The sequence below is a fragment of the Urocampus carinirostris genome, chromosome 1 (genome assembly GCF_059441175.1).
Source record: "Urocampus carinirostris isolate Australia breed hairy pipefish chromosome 1, RoL_Ucar_1.0, whole genome shotgun sequence".
NCBI lineage: Eukaryota > Metazoa > Chordata > Actinopteri > Syngnathiformes > Syngnathidae > Urocampus > Urocampus carinirostris.
In genome coordinates, this window is record NC_142349.1 from 32,973,739 (window position 1) to 32,989,432 (window position 15,694).

The 15,694-nt window shown below is 38.4% G+C and overlaps 2 protein-coding genes across 3 annotated transcripts in view; one reads left to right on the forward strand and one right to left on the reverse strand.

The window, feature by feature from the left end:
* Positions 1 to 6,567, forward strand: part of pkn2a (protein kinase N2a) — a 46,513-nt gene extending 39,946 nt beyond the window's left edge. For both annotated transcript variants that reach the window (XM_088335374.1, XM_088335366.1), the window contains exon 23: positions 3,013 to 6,567. In XM_088335374.1, the coding sequence (XP_088191500.1) occupies positions 3,013 to 3,216 (204 nt within the window). In that variant the 3' untranslated portion in view covers positions 3,217 to 6,567. The remainder of the gene's footprint in view (positions 1 to 3,012) is intronic.
* A 47-nt stretch (positions 6,568 to 6,614) lies between these two features.
* Positions 6,615 to 15,307, reverse strand: gtf2b (general transcription factor IIB). The gene is made up of 7 exons (XM_088335571.1): positions 15,240 to 15,307; positions 10,971 to 11,083; positions 10,516 to 10,649; positions 9,092 to 9,238; positions 8,028 to 8,157; positions 7,126 to 7,407; positions 6,615 to 7,048 (listed from the first exon to the last, which is right to left on the reverse strand). Exons 1-7 carry the CDS (start codon positions 15,254 to 15,256, stop codon positions 6,915 to 6,917), a joined length of 957 nt encoding a protein of 318 aa, XP_088191697.1. The 5' UTR covers positions 15,257 to 15,307; the 3' UTR covers positions 6,615 to 6,914.
* Between the last annotated feature and the right edge of the window lie 387 nt (positions 15,308 to 15,694).

Consider the following 15,694-nt stretch of genomic DNA (forward strand, 5'->3'; position numbering starts at 1 on the left):
ATTTGCAGATTATTATAAAGAATTATACAAGGACTCAGAAAATGACTTAGATAACTACACGGCACAAAACTTTTTAGGAAAACTACATTTACCAACACTAACAGGGGGGGATACATTAGAAATTATTCGCCCCATTACAAAACAGGAAATACAAGATACAATAAATAACTTAAAAATAAATAAATCACCAGGAACGGATGAATTCCCGGGGGTGTTCTACAAAAGCTTTAAGGAAGAATTAACACCAGTACTGCATAAAGTATTTAACTATGCTCTAACAAAAGGAGATCCCCCCAAAACATGGTCGGAAGCCATCATAACAGTCTTGCACAAAGAAGGAAAAGACCCAATATTGTGTGAAAGCTATAGACCAGTTAGTTTACTTTGTAATGATCTAAAAATTCTTACAAGCATACTGGCAAAAAGAATGCAGAAATGTATAGCGAAATTAATTAGAAATGATCAAACAGGGTTTATTCCGGGAAGGCAGGGTGAAAACAATATTAGGAGGATACTAAACATAATTACGAGCACAAAATCTAAGACCCAACCCTCGATGTTACTGAGCTTGGATGCACAAAAAGCTTTCGATAGGGTTAAATGGAGCTTCTTACATCAATCACTTATAGCTTTTGGCTTCCCTCAAATATTTGTTGAATGGGTGAAAATAATCTATAAAAATCCTAAATCTCGTTTTAGAGTAAATGGTCACTGTTCAGATTTCTTTGATATCAAAAGAGGAGTCCGGCAAGGGGATTGTTTAAGCCCACTCTTGTTTGCAATAAGCATAGAACCACTCGCAGAATCAATTAGACAAAATGAGCAAATAAGGGGGATATTTGATGAAGGAGGAACAGAACATAAAATATCATTGTTTGCAGACGACCTGTTGGTAATGCTGAAGGAATCTTCGTTATCAATACCACCACTGTTGGAGAGCCTTAAAATATATGGAGAAGTAGCTGGGTATTCAAATAATGAGAGCAAATCAATAGCAATGATGATATCAGGAAAATGTCCAACAGATGTGATTGAAAGATTTGATTTTAAATGGACAAATAAAGGGTTTAAATATTTGGGGGTGACCATTACACCACATTCCACACAGCTGTTTGATGCAAATTATGGAATGTTGATAAAAGAAATAAGGAAAGATTTGGAAAAATGGGAAATTTTGCCCTTAAGTCTTATCGGAAGGATGGAAACAATTAGAATGAACATATTACCAAGACTATTATTTCTGTTTCAATCCCTTCCAATTCTGATCCCAGCACCACATTTAAAATGTTAAATAAATTGCTAACAAAATTCCTTTGGCAAAACAAGAAACCTAGAATAAAATACAAAACCCTGTTAGCTCCTAAAGAAAAAGGGGGCCTAGACCTACCCAATATTAAATATTACTATTGGGCAGCTCAAATTAAAGCACTTATCTTGTGGATTACTACAGACAAAGATACGATATGGGTGGACATGGAGCAGCGATCTTGTCCAAATATGCCTGTGGAATCGTTACCATACATATCAGTCACGAGGTGGAAGAAATTAAAAATCCAGAATGAATGGATTAAGGGAACTATTAAAACTTGGTCAACAATACAAAAAAGATTAAAAATATCAAGATCTGTGAATAGGGCTACCAAAATAGCGAAAAACCCAGACTTTAAACCTGGGGTTGTGGAGGTAGGGTTTCAAAAATGGGCCCAAAAAGGACTGATGTTGATTACCCAAGTATTGGAAGCACAGGCAATGAAATCATTCAAACAACTCCAACAAGAATTTGACCTACCCAGAAATGATTTTTACAAATATTTGCAACTAAGGCATTACCTCCAGAAACATGAGGAATGGGGGAAAATATGTAAGGAGCCAACAAAGGTAGAGGAATTATTAATAGCATATACAAAAGGACAATCAATAAAGGGGGTTATATCAAAACTATATAAAGCCCTGAGAATGGATCTCAGTAATGAGGACATGGCAGTTAAGGAAAAATGGGAACAAGAAACTAATGTAGCGATAAAAGACAACGAATGGGAAAAAACATTGAAAGAGGGACACAAAATAACCAACAGCCCGACATGGAGGGAGTTTGAATGGAAAGTAAAAATGCGATTCTTCTATACACCCTCTATCACTTCAAAATATAAAAATACCTCACATCTATGTTGGCGTAACTGTGGGGGGGTCGGAGACTTTACGCATATTTTCTGGAATTGCCCTGTAATATTAAATTTTTGGAGAAGTATCCAGAGAGAAATAAAATTAATTACTGGCTGGGAGTTGCGGTTGGACCCAAAGGCTTACGTAATAGGAATTTTGCCAGAAGAATTACTATCTGGTCAACAGAAATATATACTAAGGGTAATGCTTCTGGTAGCAAAGAAAATGATCACAGTGTCCTGGCTGAAACCACAACCTCCTGACATAAAACAATGGAGAGACAAATTAAAGCAAATGTACATTATGGAAAAAATCACTGCAAGACTTCAACTGAAACTTGACCAATTCGAGAAAAGATGGAAGCCTATCACACAAATTTTGCTTGATGTCTAAACACCTCCCCCTATTTATTATTATTATTTTTTTTTTTTTTTTTTTTTTTTTTTTTTTTGGGGGGTGTACATTTTTATTTATTATTTTTATATATATATATATATATATTTCTTTTTGTATGGATGTATTGTATGAACATTTATTCTTTTCTATTAATAGTATTTTTTCTTCTTTGTTGTTCCTTCTGTTATTTATGAGTGTGTCAAGTGTATATATTTTGTGTTGATGTAAGATGGTGGAATCAAACCTCTGTCAAAATTGGTGTGAGAAATAAAAAGTAAAAAAAAAAAGGGGGGGGGGGGGGTGTTGGTATTTTGCAGATTTTCACGTTTCCTGAGGGTTTCAGTCCTCAATTACCAAAATAACCGAAGGCTTACTGTAATCACCTTAGTAGCTTTTCAATTGAACTCTAAAAATGTGCCTGATTGCCTCCTTTTTCCTGATCTGTGCACACAGAATATGGACTGGAACGGCCTCCTGTCCAAAAAAGTGAAGCCCCCGTTTGTGCCGACCATCCGGGGCCCCAACGATGTCAGCAACTTTGATGACGAATTTACTTCGGAAGCGCCGATCCTGACCCCGCCCAGGGAGCCGCGGCTGCTTAACTCGGGAGAGCAGAACATGTTCTCGGACTTTGATTACATCGCCGACTGGTGTTAGCAAAAAAGGTTCTTTCCGGGAGGAATACCGTTTTTAAAAACAAAAGTCCTGACCAATTTTTTTAAGGAGAAGCTAGCGAAGGATGGAGCATGCTGTCTGACCACCGAGAATGTTTTTCATTTGAACTCCCAAAATGGAGACGACAATCCCGATCATTCACTGACACTTTCTTAAATTGAGTTTAATCCAATTATGGACAAATTCATCAGTGGGATGTTTTTATGCTCAGCGATGATGATCTCTGGAAACTGGCAGTGGATTAAAAAAAAAAGAAAAGGTATTGCTAGAAGCATCACTGAAGCCCAACACCACAACTTGACTACTACTTTTTCTTCCCGTTCAGTTTTTAGAAGCGGTGTTTTTTGCGACGTTCATCCAGGCTCACACATGAATTCAGCAACTGTTCAGTGTTATGACCCATACTGTATATTAAAAAAAAAGTTTTTTATTCCAAAGCTAAAGCAGGTTGTTATTACAACACTTTTACTTAGTTTTTTTTTTTTTACATTTTAGACAATTCAATTGTCTTTGTGATTAAAGGCATATGATGGAAGAAAATATCTCATTTGAATATTCACCTAAAATATGGTTTACTGCCCTTAAGTTTTAATTCATCTCCAAAAAATGACTTTCTCCGCAACTAAATATTAGACCAATCATATGCTGCCCATGCAACTGCTGAGACGAGGCTCAGAAACCAATTTTCTGTCATAGACTGCTCATTTTTTAATACATGAAATTTCCATCTCGCACAAAAAGGGCTTTAGGCCAATTTTTCTTGTTACCTCAGTTAATGTGATACCCGATGAAGCCACCAAATTAGCGTTGAAGTGACAAAACGTTCCGAAATCAAATGTTTCCTTTTCTGTCCTTAGAAACATTTTGCATGTTTCATGTAAACTACAAATGTGGGAAGTGTATTATACATGTGTAATTATACACTGTATATATATATATATATATATACATATATATATATATACTTTATTGTGTAAATACATTATCAAGATTAGATAATTATCTTAATTCTCAATGGAAATGAGATTGTACAGTTGTGTTGTAATCCTTGAGCATGTCATCAGAATGAACACAAACTTGATTTATGGTACAGCTATATATTCAAAGTGATGACTGAAGCTCTTCATCCTGGTTATATATTTTTGCTGTAATTGTGTCACTATCATAAATGCAAAAATTAAACATGTAGTGGAATTATTTGCATATTTTATACCTTTGTAATCTTTTTCCCCATTTGAAGCAAGTTACTTTCATTGCAATAACAGCTGATGTACTGTAAGGCCATTATTGCATATATCATTTTGAAATCAAGGATTTCCTACAAAATCAGAAGTCTATAAAGCCATTATGGCCGGGGTGGCCAACACGTGGCTCTTTGCCTCATTACATTTTCTATATACTGTGGCTCTTTGCCTTGTTTCATGTTTAGTTTTTTTGTGTATTACCTTGAAATCAACACAAGAACAATACTTGTAATGTAAGGAGAGGAGTGTGTTATGGGAAATGTTTATGTGTGTCTGTCATGGCAGGTCAGTGCGTGGTGTGGCTCTTCGACTCTCGCAATTCAAAATTTTGGCTCTTTGTGTCAAACTTTTTCGCCACCCCTGCATTATGGCATTAGAAATTTAATCAGTCAGGCCACTTTTGCACAAAAACGTTTTTAAAAATAAATACCATTTTTTTCCTAATGAATGTTTCAACAAACTTGTGGTATCGATCCAAATTGGTCATTTCCAAAAATAAGACAAGTACAAGTGAAAACAAGTACAATCGGCCTCCAAATGAAACCCTTTTATCGTTAGGTAAACAATACAGTGCAATGTGACTAATCAGAATATCTTTTGTTTTTAGTATATTTTTTTGTTGTTACGGCCCCTTGAACTTTGACCTTTTGCCACATTTCAGACTTCAAAGATGTAAAATTAATTTCTTGTGAATCACAGACAATAAGTGGGACACAATCAAAGTGGCTCGCACTTTATTGCATATTTTAAACTTTTTAGCAAGAAATCAAGTGGGTGTGCTAAATTATTGTCCAGAAGTTCAGTGAGGATCTCTGAATGAATCAATGTTGAATCTACCTGTGTGTAACCAAGTCTCCGTATAAACGCGCGTGCATTGTGATAGTCTTTCTCAGAGTTCTGTTTAAAGCGCAGAGAGCATCATGAAGAACGAGGAACACACCAGGCAGGTCAGATACTGTGGTGAAGTTTAAAGCTGCATTTGAATACAAAAAGATTTCCCAGGCTTTAAACATCCCAAGGAGCACTGTGCAAGCAATTATATTGAAATGGAAGGGGTATCAGACCACTGAAGCAATTTCTTGAAGATATACCCAAAAATTGTCGTTTAAAGTTTGCCACAAGTCACCTGGGAGACACACCAAACATGTGGAAGAAGGTGCTCTTGTCAGATGAGACCAAAATCGAACTTTTGGCCACAATGCGAGACGTTATGTTTGGCGTAAAAGCAGGACAGCTCATCACCCTCAACAGACCATCCCCACAGTCAAACATGGTGGCGGCAGCATCATGGTCTGGGCCTGCTTTTCTTCAGCGGGGACAGGGAAGATAGTTAAAATTGATGTTAAGATGGATGGAGCCAAATACAGAACCGTTCTGGAGGAAAACCTGATGGAGTCCGCAAAAGACCTGAGACTTGGGAGGGAGATTTGTCTTCCAACAAGACAATGATCCAAAATATAAAGCGAAAGCTACGATGGAATGGTTCACCAAAAAGCATATCAATGTGTTAGAATGGCCAAGTCAAAGTCCATACCTCAATCCAACTGAAAGAACTGAAAACTGCTGTTCACAAATGCTTTCCATCAAACCTCACTGAGCTCAAGCTGTTTTGCAAGGAGAAACGGGCAAAAAATATCAGTTTCTCGGTGTGCAAAACTAATGGAGACATACCACAAGCGACCTGCAGCTGGCATCGCAGCAAAAGGTGGCGCTACAAACTATTAACTCAATGGGGCTGAATCATTTCGCACACCAACTTTATCTTCTTTATTTTTTAAAAAGTTTAAAATATCCAATAGAGCGTGTTCCACTTCATTATTGCGTCCCACTTATTGTTGATGTTGAAGTCTGGAATGTGGCAAAAGGTCAAAGTTCAAGGGGGCTAAATAGTTTCACGAACCAATGTCCATGCCAAACAAGTTACCAGTAGATTCTCCGAAAACAAACAAGACTCATCATTCCTAATAGCAAGATATACAGTGCTTTGGAGTGTGCCTATTTTTCTAAATGTGAATCAATTATCTGTACTTTGAATTGTTCTGCCTGTTACTTTGACAGCAAAGATTAAAACATGCATTTTCCAGTTTTATATTGACCCAAAGTGTAAAAATGAAATGATTATCTTGAATCTTTGACCGCATTTTAAATGAAAAGTTTATTTTTTTAAATTACAGTTCAAACAAACTAACAAAATATAAGCAGATTGCTTTTCTACAAAATACATACAGTATGAAAGCGGCTGGAAATTTCCCCCACTTGAAGTCCATTTGGTTGCAAAGTTCTTGTTATCACTGGAATGTGTGTCCAGCTTTCTGCTGTGCCTTAAAAGACTTGAAAATTGGGGAACAAGAAATCTCTGACAAAATAAGAATACAACTGCGATGAAGTTAGCAGACAAAAGAAGTGCTGCTGCTGGATGAAAAGGGGGAGATTTGTTCACAGTTGGGGTAGTTTGTCAACGGGCGTGTCGAATTTGAAGTCCGGAGGGAAAAGCTCCGCGGCGCGGGGGTAGATAAGCCGATACGACTGCCTGATAGTGACGTCTGCCACGCCGGCGATGTCTCCGATTTCTGCAGTGGCACACAAACGCAACTGCTGTAAAAAACGAGTTCTGCGAAAACTCGCAACGGTGCGGTCGGGACGTCACCTTTCTGCGTCTTCTTCTCGGCAGAGGCCTGCGAGGCCATGTAAATGGCGGCGGCGGCCACGGAGATGGGGCTCCGGCCGGGTACCAGGTCCAGCTCCACAGCTTTCATGGCGATATACGTGGCGGCCATCTGCACTTGCTTGGGCAAGCCCAGGTTGGAACAGAAGCGGGACATGAAGTCCCCCGTTGTGATCAGGTCCACACTGGTCTCCAGGGCCTTCAGGATCAGCTTGAAGCAACGCCCGATTTCTTTCTTGGAGATGCGCGACACGGCGCAGATCTCTGAATGGACAAGGTGGAAGTTAGCAAAACAAACTTCGTGGCAATGACGCTTTTTCCATTTGTTACATATTAAATGCTTTGTTCAGGAAAGGTCCATTACCAGGTTGATTATCAGAAGTGTGGGTAAATTGACTCAACCACAAAAAGAAGAAATGACTAGAAATTCATAATGACCCAGGAGTGGTGCGCAGGCCACTGACCTGGCAAGCCATAAAACACACAATGGGCAGCCAACGAGCATCAACCAGGAGCAACAAAACAGGAAAGCCTCGGCGCTAACTGGGAGCTCGTCCAACAAAATTATACCAACCGCGACACGTGGGGGGGAAAAAAAAAAAAAGACTAACAAAAAACCGAAACCTCCAAGCAGAAATGAGCGACATGCAATCACAGTCTGTTTAGAAGCTCCCCTCACATGTCGTGTTGATGGGATTCACCGTTTCAAAAGTCTTGTGTAATTTCAATGACGTGACAGCTAAATGGCAAACAAGCCAGATGGGTCAACTTTGAGACTAAATTTCTCTAGTCCGCTGGTGCGTGGAATATTTTGCTACACATTTGCATAATTGAGGAACAGACACGTTCTGTACCTAATTGGAAAAAAATGTGTTTAGGAATACCTTTAAATGTTCTGGGGACACCTTCCTGCCGACAAGCGATGTAGAGACAAGCCGAGGCAATGGCGTCATTGGCTCGGCCCTTTAAGCTTTTCTGTTCATAAACTTGCTTGAATAGATTGTTGGTTCTATCCTGCCAGGCAAACAGGTGGACACATCGTTTAGTAGGGAGGAAAATGAACACATAAAAAACAAGACATTTTGTAAATGTATTGCCACATTTTTAACACTATAAGGCTCACTGGATTTTAAGGTGCATTTGATAGAACTACACAATAAGACCTATTATGTTTACAAATAATCGTTGCGTGTTGTATAAACGTCCAGTAAATACTACAGCAATGGTAGATAAGACAAAAAATGTTGACCGAAATCGCAAAACATTTCCTGCAACGGGAATCGAACCAAAGTGTTGACGTTAAGGGCGCGCAAACCTAACCACTAGACCACCAACCAGCCCAGCGGTTAAGTTGACACACAAAGGGCATTCGATTTTTTGCTCTGCCAGAAACATCAGTTAGAGAATGGAGAAAACAAAGTCGTACTGAAAGATATAAGAATCACGAAGAGGGAAACAACTCTTAGGTGTAACTGATGAGAAAAAATACTGTGATGATGAGATCAAATCCAAAGGCTTTCTGGATTTTGTCGGTATCACTAGTGGTTAAGATTCAGGGCTCTAACCGCAAACACCGATTCCATGTTTTATACAATGTTTTGCAATTAGGGTCAGCGATGTTTTTCCAATCATCGATCATTGCATGTACGTGGTAGTATACCGTGAAACTTTGCATAGTAACGCACACGAATACTGAAAGCATGTCCAATTTTATTCAGCAATTTTGGGTGGATTAAAGAAGCATCAGGTTAATAAGGCGCACTTTCACATTTCTGGGCAAATTGGGGTTTTTAGGTGCGCCACATGGTCCAGAAAATACAGAATATTTGGTTCAATAGTAAGATGGATTTTGGGAGCCATTCTTTTCTTCTTCTGTGCCGGCTTGCGGTAATCAATTTGGGCACAAGAAAACCTCTGTAGTAGTCCAAATCTTTGACGTATTACTTACTATGATATTCCTGGGCAAGTTGATGCGATCAGCCATGGTGGTGATCTCTTTAAAGGCGTTGAGCATGGCACGGTCCGAACTGCTCATGGTGCGGCGGTTCTGGTACTTGGAGTTGCCAAATTCGTCAAAACTGGCAGCGCCCGTTCCCTGTCGTTACAATATTGCTAGAGTGAGTACATCACCACAAAGATGGAAGACAGTGAAGTTCAACGGCAAGTTATTCCTTTACCACCAGAGAAGTGAAAAGGGGAGGAGATATGGTTCAACATATTTGTAGTGGTTGGTGTTTTAAAACCATTTTCCCTGGATCCCCTTCGAAGCCTACAATCTACTAGACCAGGCTTGCGATACTGTAGCAGAGCCATTAACATTATAAAAGAAAATTCCCAGCCCAGCCACGACCTCTTTGACCTGTTGCCCTCTGGTAGACCCTACAAAAAGAGGACAAACGGGCTAAGAGACTGCTTCTTCCCCAGGGCCATCACAACCCAAAATGAGCGCACATAACTGTGAAAACTTGTGACAATTGTGGGTTCATTTCTTGTTTCGTTACCACATGAAACTCCCCCCCAAAATTATAAATTATATATATATATATACACACTGTGTGAATTGTTACAATGCACTATTCTTTGTTGTATCATTATTATAACCAGTTTTCCAAGTACCATGTTGTAATTATTTTTTGGGCCAATTCACCCTGATAGTGTTTTATCATTTTCTCCTCTAAGTCATTATATCACACGTTTTACCCTGGAATCCTGTGTCTAATCTTGTTGCATACAATCTTTCACAACATTAATATCAACGACAATAAGGACAGTTCTAATTCTAGTTCTATGGCTGGCGAGTCATATACGGCTCTTTTCATGGTAAATGGTCTGCATTTATATAGCGTTTTTCAAGTCAATGAAGAACTCCCAAAGCGCTTTACAACGTGTTTCACACTTACCTATTCACACACACACATTCATGAGTACAGATGGCTCGGTGATAAAATACTATCGGTGCAAATTCCTCTGTAATATTCCAATTCCAAACAACATGCCCTGTTGGGTTTTAGTGCATAAATCCCAATTTTAAGAAACACATGGTTTTTTTGCAGTCCCCGTAAGAAACAGGACCCTTTAAAAGAACTGATCAAAAGAAGTGCTGTTCTTGTTGACCTTGATCATTAAAATAAAGTCGCTATCTTGCTGCTAGCACACTTTGCTCTTATTTGAGACATTACTATTTGCAGTCTACGACCTTTCTCCGACAATCATCTGGTATAAACTCACAATGAAGCCTCAACTATGCGTACGCAGCTCTAATACGTCACACTTGTCTACGAACACGGAAACACAGATTATGGCAACAGGATTTATTTTGCACAAAAACTACATGTTAAAACAAATACGCATTTAATCAGGATGAAAACTGACCTTGCTGATCATAGTGGTGAGGTCTCCGCCATTCAGCAGCGGGTTTTGAGCGTCTCCCACTCTGGACGGATCTTTTAGGGCTTTCTCGTTGGAAAACGTCCGCCACTCTGAGCCTACGTCGATCACACGGTCACCTGAGAAAATAAAGGGGGGGGAAATTGCCTAGAGAACCAGAAATAATTCGAGCCATCCTGTTTTCCTGGTGACACACACAAAGAGGGCACTTGCATCAGCTAGCAAGCATCAACTCCCTCCTGGGTTAAGCCCAATGCTCAGGAGGCTCATTAAAGTGAGCCGTCCTCCTCCCCGACCTGAACTTAAAGTCTGTGTTGTGTAGGTGAAGAATGGGCTGCACCAATTATTGCGTATTTTTTCTAAAACCACTAAAAGACTGACTGAATTGAACTTGGGCTTAAGCGCCTCTCTTTGACAGATCCCTTTGGACATGCACTTACCTACAACAAGGCCACACTCGGGGCAAATCATGTCCCCTGCTCGGTAATCCTCCACCAGGATGGCTTCAGGGTGGTTCGGGCACTGAACTCTGGGAAGGGTCGACCCATCTCCACTGGCAAAGCAAAACCCATGACGAGAAACATGCAAAAACATTGAATGAGATTACTCCTTTTTTCCAAGGCTCAACCACAAGAGGACTAGGACACCCTCGAGAACCACGTCTGTAACTAGTCTTTTGAAGTATTTGTTCAGTAACCCAGTGATCTGCAACCACTGGGCCGCAAACAGGTACCGAGCCGTGCGTCGTCTGGTACCGCCTCCCACTTATACCATATTAGTATACACACATTCATATGTCTGACCGTTTCCAAAAGTGGCCATTTGAAGAATCCAAAAGGACCAGTGACTTAGTCACACCATTCAGACATGTGTTTGCTTCTCAACAGTCTGAAGGGTTAAAGTATATCACTAGAATTAACCCTTGGATGCATAAGTGGGGTAAAAAAATGACCCTACGGGTTGATATTCTTCAAAATGTATTTTTTATTTTTATTCTTTCTTTTTTAAATTGTCATATTGTCCAATTGTCCTATTCCTCATAAAACATGTTCATAGAGCCATTTGTATTCTAATTCTAATTCTAGTTCTATGGCTGGCGAGTCATATACGGCTCTTTTCATGGTAAATGGTCTGCATTTCATTTTAATGTTAATCTGCACTTTACGGACACAAAATGTTTTGTTCAGATAGGCCAAATATGTACCAGTCAAGGCCCGCGGGTCACATCCAGTCCCCGGGAAGGTTATTTTCAGCCCCTAAGATGTTGATATTGATATAGTATCATACACCAGGAATCGTGTTTTTGTTTTCACCGCACGTTACTTCTCTTGCCACTTTATTTTATCGTAGTTTAGTAAATGATAAAAAATACTAATACTTTTATCTTTGAAGTTATTTTAGAACACTTAAAAAAATGTTTTTTTTAAATAAACAAACTACTCATGGTGGCTGAATAATAACATTTTTCATTTAATATTCAAGTACAGTGGAACCTCTGTTTTCGAACGCCTCTCAGTTCGGACAAATCGGTGGTCGACCAAAAATTTGGAGAAATTCTTGCTTCGCTGTTCGGTCAAAAAAATCGGAGTTCGAACGCCAGTCTGCTAGGGTGCAATGCTGAGCGGCGTACGGGTGTTTTAGCCCCTAATTATGCCTCCGAAGAAGGTCGGTGCAAGCAGGATAGGTGAAAAAAAAAAAAAAGTTGTTCATACAACTATTGCCTTTAAGAAAGACATAATAGCTAAATATGAAAGGTGTACGAATTTCCGATCTTGCTAGTGAATACAGCATGGCTAAATCTACTATCAGTACGATAGTAAAGAATAAGGAGGGTGTGAAATCGAGTGATGCGGCTAAGGAAGTTAGCGCTATAAGCAAGCAACTGCCGCAAGTTTTGGAAGAGGTTGAAAAACTTTTGATGATTTTGCTCTCCCCACCGTCCACCACAAAGGCAAGAAATCCTATTCATAATCCCTTTTTTTATTTTTACACGTTCATGTTAATCTTTCGTACGGAAGATTATGCTAATGCGAACGTACGATTAGCCTGGGTTAGCTTCATGTTTACGTTCATGGTAAACATTCAGGGTGTTGGAACGGATTAAAATGATTTACTTTTAATGGGAAAAACGATTTCGGTGATTGAACAAATCGGTTTTCGAACAGGGTTCTGGAACGGATTATGGTCGAGAACCGAGGTTCCACTGTAATAGGCATTAATTAAATTTGTCTTTTGTGCCTGTTGAAAATTAATAGTTACTGATAAGAGCCGTAAGAAAATATTGCTCAATTTATCTGACCACTTTGAAATATATTTGTTGGCTTTTCAGAAGGTTTATTTAAGTTTTACTAGACCTTATGCATTACTTTGAAATTATTCAACATTCAATCAGGCCGGCCCTCGGCTTGTAGCTTCATTATTTACTTGTTCTCCATCTGTTTGACTTTGACATCCCCGAGCTAGGCGCTTCAATATCTAAAGGCATAGTTATGTTATAATCGGGGTAGAGTATTGAATTGCGTCACAGAATAAGTAGTCATGATTGCATACATATTCCAGCTGTAATAGTTGTATTGCTTAATCAGCACATTATTTATTTGAAATGAAATGATTTGCATTTATATAGCGCTTTTCAAGTCAATGACTTCCCAAAGCGCTTTACATTGTGCTTCACATTTCCCAATAGCGGCCGTGATCTGTGCAGCCATGTAAGGCGCTAACCTGCTTATTGGGGGTATTGGGGGGTTCAGTGTCTTACCCAAGGACACTTTGACATGTAACGGTCAAGCTGGGATTTCAACTGGGATCCCTTAATCCTAAAACGATCGCTCTACCTCCTGAGCTACTGCCGCCCCTGATAATAGCAGTATTCAAATATTTGGATAAGCATAAGTTGCATTTATTCCAAGTAAATAATGTGTTTATCAAATTAATGATGTTATGCTTAAATTACAAAACAAACTCCTTGATGACTCAATCATGACTACATATTCAGTAACATGTTTTCATAATCTAACAATAGTCATTTTACAATGGTATTATTGTAGTGTTTGAAATAGGTCTGCAAAATAAAAAAAATAGACAAAATCGATTAAAATAGATGATTAAAAGCGTCGATGACTAATTACATCATCGATTTGTTGTATTACATGATCTAAGAGCCACCAAGAACGTTAAATCAGTGCGAATGAGAGGGCACACCATTTCGCTGAGACTAGGGGAATCTTAGTACCGCTTAGGTTGGGCATAGGGCGCCTAGACAGTTTTATAAAAAAAGCTGTTACATTTTTTATATAAAGTACTACATTTTGAACATTGCATCATTTACAAACAAAATTGACAAGAAAGTCACAACTTTGTCGTGTTTTACTGTTTTATCATGAAACAAAGTTAATAGTTTTCAAGGGAACAGACAGAAATACAGAAAAACATAATCGGAGAAAAAGTATAAAATAAATAACGTAAAAAGAGAAATAATTATAATGACATGTTAAACAAGGGGCAGATTCTTGAGCATGTATCATTTTCATATTGGCAATGTTTATCATGTTCCAAAGTATAACCCGCAAAAACAAATTTGTTGACAACATTTTTAAAACAGAGTTAGTTTACATTTTTTTTTTTTTGTAGTTAAAAAAAAATCTACACACGTTGCAATGTATTGCCTTTTTTTGTTTTGTACGAGAATTCCAAATTGAATATGATCTGTGGATAAGGTGATAGGAAAAGAGTAGCTTGCATATTTGCAGGTGTATAACATACATTTCTTTTCTATTATGAAGTCAATTAACAATTTGTTTGCATTGTTTTATGTCGTAGAATATTTTGTTTTGTGCACTGCTGTCTATTTGTCCAAAACTGCAATATTTGAATAAATAGGAAGGAAAGGAGAAATTCAATGGATTGAAAAATTAATCAACGGATTCATCGATTATGAAATTGACCGTAAGTTGCAGTCTTAGTTTGAAATGTAATGAAACTATGCTTTAATCACGAGACAAATCACGTAAGCATAGTACAGTGTACCAGTTGGTAATTGTAATTACCACAGGTAATTTTCTAATTAAGCATTTTCTAGTTTTCCTGGCTCTGACTAGTAAGAAATACAATTCCAAATGAATGTTATTATTGTGATATGCGTTTTTGATACATCTGTATGGCAACAAGGCAACAATATTCAAAATGTTCTGCAGCCACATTTCAGGTTTTTTTGTTTTTGTTTGGATATATAGAATGAACAGGTTTGAACGAATGTAGAGTTTAATTCTACGTAAGAAGTTTCTACTTCCACACAGTAAAATAAAAACAAATAATTAATCAGTCTGCCTTAAATACAATAATTGTTCCACTGTGATGACGCTGCGCAATGCCCGTCAGTGAGTAAGCTCAGACGCCACTACGTTAGCAATACATATTTGAAGTTTGAGAAGGGAAAAATGAAATATAATTCAACATTAGAGATGACCTCGACTTGATAGTTGGACTTTTATATCATTTATGATATTAAAGGTGAGCGCAAGTAATGGGGACATATTGACCGATTGCGCTAGCACGTCATGCTAAGCAACAAAATGCTACCTCAATGGTAACGTTGGTTCGAGGGGGTTTTCTTTTTCAGAGAAGTCGTTCTCGGTGACTTTGTTGGCCCGTATGTCCAAATAAACGAAGTATTTACGCTATTTTTGACGAACAATGACAGCCGTACTCACCGGCTTGTCGACGCCATATTGCCAGAGGAGTTGTCTGTCGAAGAAAAGAAGCGCTCCGGTCGGATAGACGCGTCTCTTTTTATAGATTTAATCACGTGACTTTTGAGGGAACGGAAAGCCAGAAAGTACAAAAATTTCCGTAGCGCTTATCCTCACTTGGGTCCGAAATTCATATACTGTACTGTAATGTAATTTATTTGATAAACCTCAAAATTTAATTGAGTCGAAGCATTCATTTGTGAGTTAAGAATAAAAAAAAATCAATTTTGATGAGAAATAATACAAACAAAAGAAGTTTGATACAAAAAACTCAAAGTCATCTTAATAAACTCTTTTTAGGTTCGGGGCTTTGGAGGTGCTGAGCCGTTTTTATAATTATCATTATTATGATTATTATTTTAACTTGAAGTGATTTAGAATCATTCAACACTGTTCAGAGTGTCAAAAAGACTGCA